Below are 14,093 nucleotides of genomic sequence, written 5' to 3'. Positions count from 1 at the left end.
ACAGCATTATTGGTTACATGCAACAGAAATGAACGACTTTCTTAAAGGATGTTGCAAGCTCATAATGAGCAGATCAAAAGGAGGCTAGAGACTGAGGGTTAGAAAGTGGGCAGGACCAAGAGTCTGGGAAGACAAGAGAAATCACAGTCAAGGCCATGTCATGGTAGAGTCTGGTCAGATGCCAGTACTGCTGTCCTTGAGACATTTATTCAAGATTTGTAGCCTCAGGAGAGAACATCCAACAGGTGAAGACCCCTCCCTAGGCTGCATCAGTGTAGGGTAAGGGAGGACTTGGTTCTGGTGAGGGAGATTGTGAACCAGTTTTTAATTCTTGTTTGTTATTTATTTATAAACTAATTTTAATTACTATATCTTGTTATTTATTCATAAAGGAATTTTAATTACTATATCTTCAAATTCCCTCAGTGGCCAGTGCATGCAGACATCTAATTATCCCCATTCCCCCATAGGTGTCTTTTTACATCCATTCAGAGGCAACTCCTAGTCATGTGACATATGTAGAAGTGCAAGAGAAAGGGGAGTTGTAAATTGCATCCTGGAATGGAAAATGAGCAGTAGGTAAGGCGGACGTGGAAAAAAATTTGGCAAAAGAACATTCAATGATTGAAGTTGAAGTCTATCATAAAGTATTTCTAGAAACAGGATACAGGCTGCTTGTTAATGTTAAGCATGTTTGAAGATGAGTGATCAAAGAAACATCTTTTCTTAGGAGAGCAGATTTGATTATTTGAATTTCTGTTAAACTACAGAAGTGTGCAGATTGATTCATTATAATTTTGTCACCTTTGTAAAGAACAGTTTAGGTAAGTTCCTCAGCTTAAGATCTGTGAATATTTTCAATATTCAGTCAAGTGGAGAACAAAAGGGACAAAGAAGATTTGATAATAATAACTTGCGTACACAATCCAAAGTTATTTTAACAAAGACTTGAAAATTGTGAGTCAAGGCAAAGTAAAAGGATATGATGTTAATTTTAAATTGAATAGAGAACTGCAAGTCAAGTACGCTTTAAAAATACTTGATTATGGAGGGCTAAGATGATCGATTAGAAGTAGCTGCAGTCCACGACACTCCCGGAGAAGAATGAAAAGGGGCTAGTGAATTCAACACCTTTAACTGAAATATCCGGGTTCTCGCATTGGGAATGAATAGGCAAGCAGCTCGGATTCAAGGAGAGTGAGGAGAAACAGTGGGGTTGGGGAGGGGGGACAACAGCACGGAGCCAAAGGAATCCTCCAGCCCCAGCCAGGGAAGGTAGTGAATGATTGTGAAACCCCCACCTGGGAAACCATGCTTCTCCCACGAATCTTTGCAACCTGTGGAGCAGGAGATCCCCTCGTAAGCCCACGCCACCAGGGCTGTGGGTCCAGTACACAGAACTGTGTGGAGTCTGCAAAACAGCCAATCAGTTGCACACAGAGACCCAGGAGTTTTGCATGCTCCAGCCCAAGGATCCCCACCAACGTGGAAAATCTGCCCATACACATCCATAGGAAGGGGGCTGAATATAGGGCGCCAAGCAGCGTCCTTCTGTAGGCCTCACTTCCACAGCATCTCACAGGTTAAGACCCACTGGCTTGGAATCCCAGCCAGCCAATGGCAGAGGGCTGAAGTCCACCAGCGACAGGACGGAGATCCAATGGGGAGAGTGGCTGCTATCTCTGCGGTTTGGGGGAAACAGCTGTTCCAGTTTGCAGGCTGTGAAGAGTGCAGATAGTCCAGACAAGGAGGGGCCCCCCACAGTGCAATGCTGTGGCCTTGCCAGATTGGGGCCAGACTGCTTCTTTAACCAGGGCCCTGACATACTACTCCTCAGTGGGCAGGTCCTTGGGTCCACGGACAGAGCTCTGATCTCTCCCTAGCAGAGAACTCCCAGGGGGAGGGGCGGCTGCCATATCCGCAGTTCCCTAGTCTCAGCTGTGGAGATGAAGAGGGGCCCTCCCACAGTGCAGTGCAGCTGCCTTGCCAGATCATGGCCAGACTGCATCTTTAACTGGGGCCCGACTCACTCCTCCTCACTTGGCGGGGGGTCTTTGGTTCTGTGGACAGAGATCTCTTCCTGTGAGGGAGATCCCTGGGTGAGGGGCAGTGCTATCTCTGAGGTTCCCTAACTCAGCCATTCTACCCGGCTGGCTGTGGAAAATACAGACGGTCTACAAAGAAGGGTCACCCCCCAGTGAAACATGTCTGCTCTACCAAGAAGCAACCAGACTGCTTCACTGGGTGGGTTCCTGATCCTCTTTCTCCTAACTGGGTGATATCTTCCACTGGGGGGCCCTAGCCTCCACAGCAGCCTTATGGTAGAGTGGCCTGTTAAAAGAAAGACAAACAGAGGCTAGGCAGTGGCTCATGCCTGTAATCCCAGCACTCTGGGAGGCTGAGATGGGTGGATTGCCTGAGGTCAGGAGTTCAAGACCAGCCTGGCCAACATGGTGAAATGCTGTCTCTACTAAAAATACAAAAATTAGCTGAGTGTAGTGGCGCATGCCTGTAACCTCAGCTACTCAAGAGGCTGAGGCAGAAGAATGACTTCCACCTGAGAGATGGAGGTTGCAGTGAGCTGAGATTGTGCCACTGCACTCCAGCCTGGGTGTCAGAGGAAGACTCTGTCTTAAAACAAAACAAAACAAACAAAAAACAAACAGAAAACAACAACATCAACAAAAAAAGACCCCACAAAAACCCCACTCAAAGGTCAGCAACCTCAAAGATCAAAGGTAGATAAACCCACAAAGATGAGAAGGAATAAATGCAAAAACACTGAAAACTCAAAAAGCCAGTGTGCCTCTCCTCCAAATGATTTCAACAGAACTAGGCTGAGGCTGAGACGGACGAATTGGCAGAAATAAGGCTTCAGAAGGTGGGTAATAACTAACTTTGCTGAGATAAAGGAGCATGTGCTAACCCAATATAAAGAAGCTAAGAATCATAATAACACAATGCAGGAGCTGATAGCCAGAATAACCAATTTAGAGAGGAACATAACTGACCTAATGGAGCTGAAAAATACAGCAAGAGAAATTCACAATGCAATCACAAGTATCAATAGCAGAATAGACCAAGTGGAGGAAAGAATCTCAGAGCCTGAAGACTATCTTTCTGAAATAAGAGAGGTAGAAAATAATAATGAAAAAAGAATAAGGAATGAACAAAACCTCTGAGAATTATGGGATTATGGAAAGAGAACAAACCTACGACTGAATGGGGTACCTGAAACAGATGGGAAGAATGGAACCAAGTTGGAAAACGTACTTCAGTATATCATCCAGGAGAACTTCTCCAACCTAGCAAGACAGGCTAACATTCAAATTCAGAAAATGCAGAGAACCCCAGTAAGATATTCTATGAGAAGATCAACTCTGAGATACATAATCATGAGATTCTCCATGGTCAAAATGAAAGAAAAAATGTTAAAGGCAACCAGAGAGAAAAGCTAGGTCACCTACAAGGTAAAACCCATCAGACTAATAGTGAACCTCTCATTGGAAACCCTGCAAGCCAGAAGAGATTGGGGGCCAATATTCTACTTCTTAAAGAAAAGAATTTCCAGTCCAGAATTTCATATTTGGCCAAACTAAGCTTATCATAAGCAAAGGAGAAAGAAGATCCTTTTCAGAAAAGCAAATGCTCAGGGAATTCATCCTCACCAGATCTGCCTTGCAAGAGCTCCTGAAGGAAGCACTAAATATTAAAAGCAAAAACCATCATCAGCCACTACAAAACACACTGATGTACACAGACTAGTGACACTATGAAGCAACCACAAAAACAAGTCTGCAAAATAACTAGCTAGCATCATGATGTCAGGATACAATTGACACATAACAATACTAACCTTAAATATAAATGGGCTAAATGCCCAAATTAAAAGACACAGAATGACAAGCTGGATAAAGAGTCAAGCCTCATCAGTATACTGTCTTCAAGAGCCCCATCTCACGTGCAAAGACACACATAGGCTCAAAATAAAGGGATAAGGGAAAATTTACCAAGGAAATGGAAAACAGTAAAAAGCAGGAGTAGCAACCCTAGTTTTTAAAAAGCAGACTTTAAACCAACAAAGATAAAAAAAGACAAAGAAAAGCATCACATAATGGTGAAGGGCTCAATTCAACGAAAGTGATAACTACCCTAAATATATATGCACCCAATACAGGAGCACCCAGCTTCAGAAAGCAAGTTCTTAGAGACCTACAAAGAGATTTAGTCACCCACACAATAATAGTGGGAGACTTTAACACCCCTCTGACAATATTAGACAGATCATTGAGACAGAAAATAAAGATATTTAGAACCTGAACTTGACCAAATGGACCTAATAGACATATACAGAGCTCTTTACCCCAAAACAACAGAATATAGACTCTTCTCATAGCCACACAACACTTACTTTAAAATTGGTCACATAATAGGATCACATAGTAGAAAGTGATCACACTCCTCTGCAAACGCAGAAGACCTGAAATCATAATGGTCTCTCAGACCACAGTACAATCAAATTAGAACTCAAGATTAAGAAATCCACTCAAAACCATACAACTACATAGAAATTGAACAACCTGCTCCTGAATGACTCTTGGGTAAATAAAATAAAGGCAAACATTAAGACGTTCTTTGAAACTAATGAGAACAAAGAGACAACATACCAGAATCTCTGGGACCCAGCTAAAGTGGTGTTAAGAGGGAAATTTATAGCACTAAATGTCCACATCAAAAAGCTAGAAAGACCTCAAGTTAACAGCCTAACATCTCAACTAAAAGGACTAGAGAACCAAGAGCAAACAAACCCCAAACCTAGCAGAAGACAAGAAATAACCAAGATCAGAGTTGAGTTGAAGGAGATAGAGACACGGGAAATCCTTTAAAAAATTGGCAAATCCAGGAGCTTTTAAAAAAGAAATGGATACACCGTTCGCTAGGCTAATAAAGATGAAAAAAGAGAAGAATCAAATAAACACAATAAGAAATGATTAGGGGGATATCAGCACTGACCCGACAGAAATACAAACAGGAAATAGACAATTTCCTGGACAAATACACCCTCCCAAGACTGAACCAGGAAAAAATCAAGTCCCTGAATAGACCAATAATGAGTTGTGAAATTGAAGCAGTAATAAATAGGCTACCAACCAAAAAAATCCCAAGACCAGATGGATTCACATCTGAATACTATCAGAGGTAAGAAGAGAAGCTGGTACTATCTCTACTGAAACTATTCCAAAAAATTGAAGAGGAAGAACTCTTTCCTAACTCATTCTATGATACCAGCATCATCCTGATACCAAAATCTGGCAGAGATACAACAAAAAAAAGAAAACTTCTGGTCAAAATCCCTGATGAACATTGATGCAAAAATCCTCAATAAAATACTGGCAAATCCAAATCCAGCAGCACATCAAAAAGCTTATTCACTACGAACAAGTTGGCTTTATACCCAGAATGCAAGGTTGGTTCAACATATGCAAATCAACAAATGTCATTAATTACATAAAGAGAACTAAAGACAAAAACCACATGATTATCTCAATAGATACAGAAAAGGCCTTTGAAAAAATTCAACATCTCTTTATGTTAAAAACTCTCAACAAACTAGGTATTGGAGGAACATTCCTCAAAATAATAAGAGCTATATATGACAAACCCACAGCCAATATCATACTAAATGGGCAAAAGCTGGAAGCATTCCCTTTGAAAACTGGCACCAAACAAGGATGCCCTCTCTCACCATTCCTATTCAACATTGTATTGGAAGTTCCAGCCAGGGCAATCAGGCAAGAGGAAGAAATAAAGGGTATTCAAATAGGAAGAGAGGAGGTTAAATTATCTTTGTTTGCAGATGACATGATCCTGTATCTAGAAAACCCCATCATCTCAGCCCACAAGCTTCTTAAGCTGATAAGCAACTTCAGCAAAGTCTCAGGACATAAAATCAATGTGCCAAAATTGCTAGCATTCCTATATATACCACCAAGCAAGTGGAGCGCCAAATCATGAATAAACTCCCATTCACAATTGCTACAAAAAGAATAAAATCCCTAGGAATTACAACTAACAAGGGAAATGAAGGACCTCTTCAAGAAGAACTACAAACCACTGCTCAGGGAAATCAGAGAGGATGCAAACAAATGGAGAACTATTCCATGCTCATGGATAGGAAGAATCAATATCATAAAAATAGCCATACTGCCCAAAGTAATTTATAGATTCAATGCTATTCCCATTAAACTACCACTGACATTCTTCATAGAATTAGAAAAACTATTTTGAAATTCATATGGAACCAAAAAAGAGCCCAAATAATCAAGTCAATACTAAGCAAAAAGAACACATCTGGAGGCATCACACTACCTGACTTCAAACTGTGCTACAAGGTTACAGTGACCAAAACAGCATGGTACTGGTACAAAAACAGACACATAGACCAATGTAACAGAATAGAGAACCCAGAAATAGAACCTCACACCTACACCCATTTGATCTTCCACAAACATGATCAAAACAAGCAATGGGGAAAGGATTTCCTATTTAATAAATGGTGTTGGGAGAATGGCTAGCCATATGTAGAAAATTGAAAGTGGAACCCTTCCTTACACCATATACAAAAATTAACTCAAGGTGGAATAAAGGCTTAAATCTAAAAACCAAAACTATAAAAATCCTAGAAGAAAATCTAGGCAATGCCAGTCAGCATATAGGCATAGGAAAAGGCTTCATGACAAAAATTCCAAAAGCAATTGCAACAAAAGCGAAAACTGACAAATGAGATCTAACTCACCTAAAGACTTTCTGCACAGGACAGCAAAAGAAACTATCATCAGAGTGAACAGACAACCTACAGAATGGGAGAAAATTTTTGCAATCTCTCCATCTGACAAAGGGCTGATCTCTAGAATTTACAAGGAACTTAAACACATTTACAAGAGAAAGACAACTCCATTAAAAAGTGAGCAAAGGACATGAACAGATACTTCTAAAAAAAAAAAGACATACGTGTGCCCAACAAACATTTGAAAAAAACCTCAACATTACTAATCATTAGAGAAATGCAAATCAAAAATACAATGAGATACCATCTCACACTAATCAGAATGGCTATTGTGAAAAAGTCAAAAAATAGGCCGGGCGCGGTGGCTCAAGCCTGTAATCCCAGCACTTTGGGAGGCCGAGACGGGCGGATCACGAGGTCAGGAGATCGAGACCATCCTGGCTAATACGGTGAAACCCCGTCTCTACTAAAAACTACAAAAAAAAAAAAAAAAAAAAAAACTAGCGGGGCGACGAAGCGGGCGCCTGTAGTCCCAGCTACTCGGGAGGCTGAGACAGGAGAATGGCATGAACCCGGGAGGCGGAGCTTGCAGTGAGCTGCGAGCCGGCCACTGCACTCCAGCCTGGGCGGCAGAGCAAGACTCCGTCTCAAAAAAAAAAAAAAAAAAAAGTCAAAAAATAGATGCTGGTGAGGTTGTGGAGAAAAGGGAACATTTATACACTGCTACACTGCTGGTGGGAGTGTAAATCAGTTTAACATTGTGGAAGATAGTGTGGTGATTCCTCAAAGACCTAGAGGCAGAAATACCATTTGATCCAGCAATCCCATTGCTGGGTACATACTCAAAAAATATAAATCATTCTATTATAAAGATACATGCACACATGTATATTCATTGCAGTACTATTCACAATAGCAAAGACATGGAATCAACACAAAGGCCCATCAATAATAGAGTGGATAAAGAAAACGTGGTACGCATACATCATGGAATACTATGAAGCCATAAAAAGAATGAGATCATGTCCTTTGCAGGGACACAGATGGATCTGGAAGCCGTTACCCTCAGCAAACTAATGCAGGAACAGAAAACCAAACGCCATATGTTCTCACTTATAAATGGGAGCTGAATGATGAGAACACACAGACACATGGGGTGGAAGGGTGGCAGGAACAACACACACTGGGGCCTGTTGCATGGGTGGAGGGAGGGAGAGCATCAGGAAGAATAGCTAATGGGTGCTGGGCTTAATACCTAGGTGATGGGATGATCTGTGCAGCAAAGCAGCATGGCACACCTTTACTTATGTAACAAACCTGCACATCCTGCACATGTACCCCTGAACTTAAAATAAAAGCTGATGAAAAAAAACTTGATAATGGTACCTCCTGGCAATATGACTTGTATCTTCATCACTCCAGAAAATGACTGTTGACAGATATAATATAGTTTATAGATCTTTTAAAATGATGGCCACTCACTTTTAAAAATGATTACTCGGTTTTTCTAGAGAAAAATCAAAGAAACAAACAAAAACACACCTTTCTTCCTCTTTAGCTTCCATGACAAATCTAATTTTTTTTTCTTTTTTGGCCACTCTTTTTCAGTCCTTTTCTTTTGCTTATTCCTTAGCTGTTCATGTTTCTTGAGGTCTTTCCTCGTCCCTCTTCTGTTATTCTACACATGCTGATGCGGGAAATTTTATCACTCCCCTGGCTCCAACCACACTTCTCAAAATAACTGCCAATTTTTGTTGTATTGACATCACAACTTCCTAGTTTTCCCTCTCTCTTATGAGACCCAGAAAAACAATAATTAACTCTAGCAAATATACATGTAGTAGGCAGAATAATGGCTCTCTACAAAGTCATTTCCTAATTCACAGAACCTGTGAATATGTCACCTTAAATGGCAAAAGGGACTTTTCAGATGGAATTGAATTAAGAAAATTGAGCTAAAGAGATTATTCTGGATTATCTGAGTGGGTCAAATGTGTATCCATAAAACACATGTAATCATAAAACTGGGTAACTTTTTCCACCTGTGAACAGAGGGAGCTAGGACTACTGAAGAAAAGTCAGAGAGATGCACATTGTTGACTTTGAAAATGGAGGAATGGGCTGTGAGCCAAGGAATGCCAATGGCCTCTGGAAGCTGAAAAGGCAAATAAACAGATTTTCCCCAAGAGCCTCTAGAAAGGAACACAGCTTTGCTGACACCTTGATCTTAGCCCACAGAGACCTGTCAGTTGGCCTTCTAACCTACTGAACTATAAGATAATAAAGCTGTGTTGTTTTAAGCCACCAAATTTTTTGTAACTTTTTAATAACAACAGTAGAAAACTAATGCAATACAATATAGTGACATCCTTAAGAAAATAGTTCTACTTTCATTCAAAATTATAAAGATTTTCAAAACTATAGTGAAGCTGAAGGAATTATACAATGAATACTTATATATTCACCACCTACATTCTACAATTAACTTTTTGCTATATTTGTCATGAATCTACCCATCTTATGCATTTCAAAGTAAGCTACAGATACCAGTTTGCTTCATAACGATTTATTTTCCAAATCGTTGCTTTCTTGGCAATGTAGCCACAAACTAAATACTTATACAGGCATACCTTTTTGTATTGTGTTTCATTTTATTGCACTTTACAGATACTGCATTTTTTTTCAAATTGAAGATTTCTGGCAACCCTGCATTGAGCAAGTCTATCAGTGTCATTTTTCCAATAGTATGTGTTCACTTCATGTCTCTGCATCACATTTTGGTAATTCTCAGAACATTTCCAATCTTTTCATTACTATATCTGTTATGGTGATCTGTGATTAATGATCTTGGATGTTACTATTGTAATTGTCTGGAAGGACCACAAATAATGCCCATATAAGACAGCAAACTTAATTGATAAATGCTGTTTGTGTCTTATCTTCTTCACCAAATAGCCGTTCCCCCATCTCGCTCCTTCTTCTTGGGTCTCCCTAATCCCTGAGACACAGTAATATTTAATTTAGGCCAACTAATAACCTTACAACGGCCTCTAAGTGTTCAAGTAAAAAGAAGTGTCACACATCCTTCTCTTCTCTTAAAATTAAAAGTTAGAGATGATTAAGCTTAATGAGGAAGGCATGCCAAAAGCCAAAACAGGCTGAAAGCTAGACCACTTCTGCCAAACAGTCAAGATGTGGATGCAAAGGAAAAAAATTCTTGAAGAAAATTAAAAGTGCTACTCCTGTGAACACACTAATGATAAGAAAGCAAAACAGCCTTATTGCTGATATGGAGAAAATTTTAGTGGTCTGAATAGAAGATCAAACCAGCCATAATATTTCCTTAAGACAAAGCCTAATCCAGAGCAAGGCTCTAACTCTTTTCAATTCTGTGAAGACTGAGAGAGATAAGGAACACTGCAGAAGAAAAGTTTGAAGCTAGCAGAAGTTGGCTCATGAGGTTTATGGAAAGAAGCTGTCTCAGTAACATACAGGTGCAAAGGTAAGTAGCAAGTGCTGATGTGGAAGCTGCAGTAAGTTATCCAGAAGACCTAGGTTAACATAACTGATGAAAGTGGATACACTGAACAACAGATTTTCAAGGTAGACGAGATAGCCTTCTGTTGGAAGAAGAGGCCATGCAAGACTTTTGTAGTTGGAGAGCAGTCAATACCTGGCTTCAAAGCTTCAAATGACAGGCTGATTCTCTTGTTAGAGGCTAATGCAGCCTGTGACTCTAAATTGAAGCCAATGTTCACTTACCGTTTTGAAAATCCTAGGACCCTTAAGAATTATGCTTAATCTACTCTGCCCGTGCTCTATAAATGGAATAACAAGGCCTGTATGACGGCATTTCTGTTTTCAGCATGGTTTACTGAATATTTTAAGCCCACTGTTGGGACCTACTTTTCAGAAAAAAAGATTTCTTTCAAAATATTACTGCTCACTAACAACACATCCAGTCGCCCAAGAGTTCTGATGGAGATGTACAAGGAGATTAATGTTGTTTTCATGCCTGATAACAAAACATCCATTCTCTAGCCCATGGGTCGAGGAGTACTTTTGACTTTCAAGTCATTATTTAAGAAATACATTTCATAAGGCTATAGCTTCCATAGATAGTGATTCCTCTGATGGGTCTAGGCAAAGTAAATAGAAAACCTTCTGGAAAGGATTCACCATCCTAGATGCCATTAAGAACATTCATGATTCATAGAAGAAGGTCAAAATAGCCACATTAGTGGGACTTTGAAAGAAGTTGATTCCAACTCTCATGGACGACTTTAAGGGGTTCAAGACTTCAGTGGAAGTAACTGTAGATGTGGTGGAAATAGCAAGAGAACTAGAATTAAAAGTGGAGCCTGAAGATAATGATGGAATTGCTGCAATCTCATGACAAAACTTGAATGGAAGACAAGTTGCCTCTTATGGATAAGCAAAGAAAGTTGTTTCTTGGGACAGAATCTACTCCTGATGAAGTTACTGTGAACATTATTGAAATGACAAAAAAGGATTTAGTATAGTACATAAACTTAGTTGATAAACCAGTGGCAGAGTCTGAGAGAACTGACTCCAATTTCAAAAGAATTTCCATTGTGGGTAAAGTGCTAGCAGAAAGCATCACACGCTACAAAGAAATCTTTTGGGAAAGGAAGAGTCAAGCCATGTGGCAAACTTCATTATTATCTAATTTTAAGAAATTGCCACAGTCATCCTAACCTTTAGCAACTACCACCCTGATCAGTCAGCAACCATCAAAATCTAGGTAATACCCTCCAACAGCAAAAAAATTATGACTTGTTGAAGGCTCAGATGATTGTTAGCATTTTTTAGTAACAAAGCATTTTTAATTAAGGTATGCACATTTTTTAGACATAACGTTATTGTACAGTTAACAGACTACAGGAGGCCAGGCATGGTGGCTCACTCCTGTAATCTTAGCACTTTGGGAGGCTGAGGTGGGCAGGTCATCTGAGGTCAGGAGTTCAAGACCAGCCTGGCCACCATTGCAAAACCCCATCTCTACTAAAAATACAAAAATTAGCCAGGCATGGCGGTGCACACCTGTAGTCCCAGCTAATCAGGAGGCTGAAGCAGCAGAATCACTTGAACCTGGGAGGCGGAGGTTGCAGTGAGCTGAGATTGTACCACTGCACTCCAGCCTGGGTGACAGGAAAAAACAAACAAAACAAAAAACAAAAAAAACACAGACTACAAGATAGTGTAAACATAACTTTTATATGCCCTAGGGAAAAAAAATTCATGTGACTCACTTTATTGGAATATCTTCTTTATTACAATGGTCTGAAATTGAACCTGCAATATCTCCAAGGTGTCCCTGTATACATACATCAAAGCAGCATTAACTTACCACAGTAAGTACCACTTGTCCTGGATGAGATAACACCCATTGGGAAAACATCCGGCAGTTCCAGTCTTCAATCCCTTGACTTAAAAATCTATAAATTAAAAAATTTGTTTATGTTATTTATACCTAATCATTGATCGTGGCCATTTAATGACCAAGCATGACAAGGTCACCGGGGAGTTTTCCTTTAAGATCTTTGATTTCTTTGTTCTAATGGTAACAGAGCCTTAATTCAAGCATAATCCATATTCCTTAAATTCCTTTTTGAGTTTATCTGCACTTTTCTAATAAGGCCACTGAGTTTCTGAGATGGTAAAAATGTACACAGAGAGATGACACACATTAGCTCTGAATTGCTAGTAGTATTTATGACAAAATCTATATTTGAAATAATTTCTACAAAATGGAATACTCGGCTGAAACTACCAGATGAATTTTACCAGTAAAGCCCTGTATTTAGTTTTTAAAATTAATTTTAATGGACAGAATAGGATTCATGAAAAATATCCAGACAATTTAATTTAAGACAACAGTATATGCACCAACAGTATATAGGTTTCAATGTTGTCATTTTTTTCCATGTGGAGTTTTAAGTTTCCTAATAGTCAAATCGGTCAATGATATATATATTTTTAAATCATTGATACTATATCTCTTAGAAATTCTCAACACTAAATTTCATTTTATTTTCTCCTAATTTGGCTTTCTTTTTTATGTATCATTCTGAAATTCATTTAGAATATATATGAATATTTGAAATGAGGTACTGAATCTTTTAATTTTTGTTATGCTTGCAAATGCTATTTTTGTTTTCTTATTTATCATTACTGATGAGGAGATATATGTCTATAACAACTTTTTATACATTTCAAAGCAGTATCAGTGGGAAATGTCTCTTCCATCAATTACAAATGATTTTTTATTTTATTTAATAGCTTTGGCACTTAATTTTATTTTTAAACACTTTTTGTTGGCAGTTCCATGAAAAACCCTTATGACTTTTATTCATAACTTTTTTTGTCTCATTGTTATACATCTCTCAAACAACATATAGTTACATGTCTCTTTTGACAAAATATTTTAATGAAGATCTTACTGCACACTTGCATTGATATAAGTGTATGGAATATTTAAAACGTGCTGACCTAGAGGCACAGTACAGTGTCACAAGTAGTTTGTGACCTCCAGGAGAAATGGGAAGGAACTTCATGCACTGAAAGGCAAGTTACTCACAGACTAGGTCCTTCCACATGTCCTGCTTGTCATCTGCAACCACAGCATATAGGTTGTTGTAGTCAGAAACTAGTATTTGCTTTTAGAAGAGGAACTCACCAGTACAAATATGAAAAGATAACTAAGAATGACCAGATATTTTAGAAAAACTAGTACCATCAAAAAGAACACAAGAACCTAGCCCCAAACTAAAGTAAAGCAGTACTAACTTTAAAATAAAAGGAGAGGGAAGAAAACTTTAAAATAATTATTTCATCAATTCTAAGACAGAAATTTTTTTCTACATTTTAATCTTTATGAAATCAGAAAACATCTTACAATTAATGTCTGACAATCACTCAGCCAGGTGAGGACTATGACTTAGGAGTATAAAAATCTTCTACTGATGTTTTCTGGTAAGATAAAGTACTGCCGGCGATCTGTTACATTTGATGAATGTACCTGTACATTCTGTTTAGAAAAAAATTATTTATTATTTATTTATTTGAGATGGAATCTTGCTCTGTCACCCAGGCTGGAGTGCAGTGGCACAATCTCAGCTCACTGCAACCTCCGCGCCCTGGGTTTAAGGGATTCTCCTGCCTCAGCCTCCTAAGTAGCTGGGACTACAGGTGTGCATCACCGTGCCAGGCTAAATTTTGTATTTTTAGTAGAGCCAGGGTTTCACCATGTTGGCCAGACTCATCTCAAACTCCTGACCTCAGG

At 39.1% G+C, this 14,093-nt stretch overlaps 1 protein-coding gene across 2 annotated transcripts in view; it reads right to left on the bottom strand.

Annotated features, from left to right (window-relative positions):
- The window catches only part of DNAH14 (dynein axonemal heavy chain 14), a 575,377-nt gene that overhangs the window by 363,048 nt on the left and 198,236 nt on the right, over positions 1-14,093 (bottom strand). Inside the window, exon 27 of one of the 2 annotated variants that reach the window (XM_030936505.1) lies at positions 12,159-12,246. The exons of the other annotated variant lie outside the window; for it this stretch is intronic. Within the exon in view, the coding sequence (XP_030792365.1) occupies positions 12,159-12,246 (88 nt within the window). The remainder of the gene's footprint in view (positions 1-12,158; positions 12,247-14,093) is intronic. 2 annotated transcript variants of the gene reach the window in all.

Source organism: Rhinopithecus roxellana, chromosome 8 (genome assembly GCF_007565055.1).
Source record: "Rhinopithecus roxellana isolate Shanxi Qingling chromosome 8, ASM756505v1, whole genome shotgun sequence".
Classification (NCBI taxonomy): Eukaryota; Metazoa; Chordata; class Mammalia; order Primates; family Cercopithecidae; genus Rhinopithecus; species Rhinopithecus roxellana.
The sequence above is the reverse complement of the archived record's forward strand: the minus strand, read 5'-3'. Positions and strand labels throughout refer to the sequence as shown.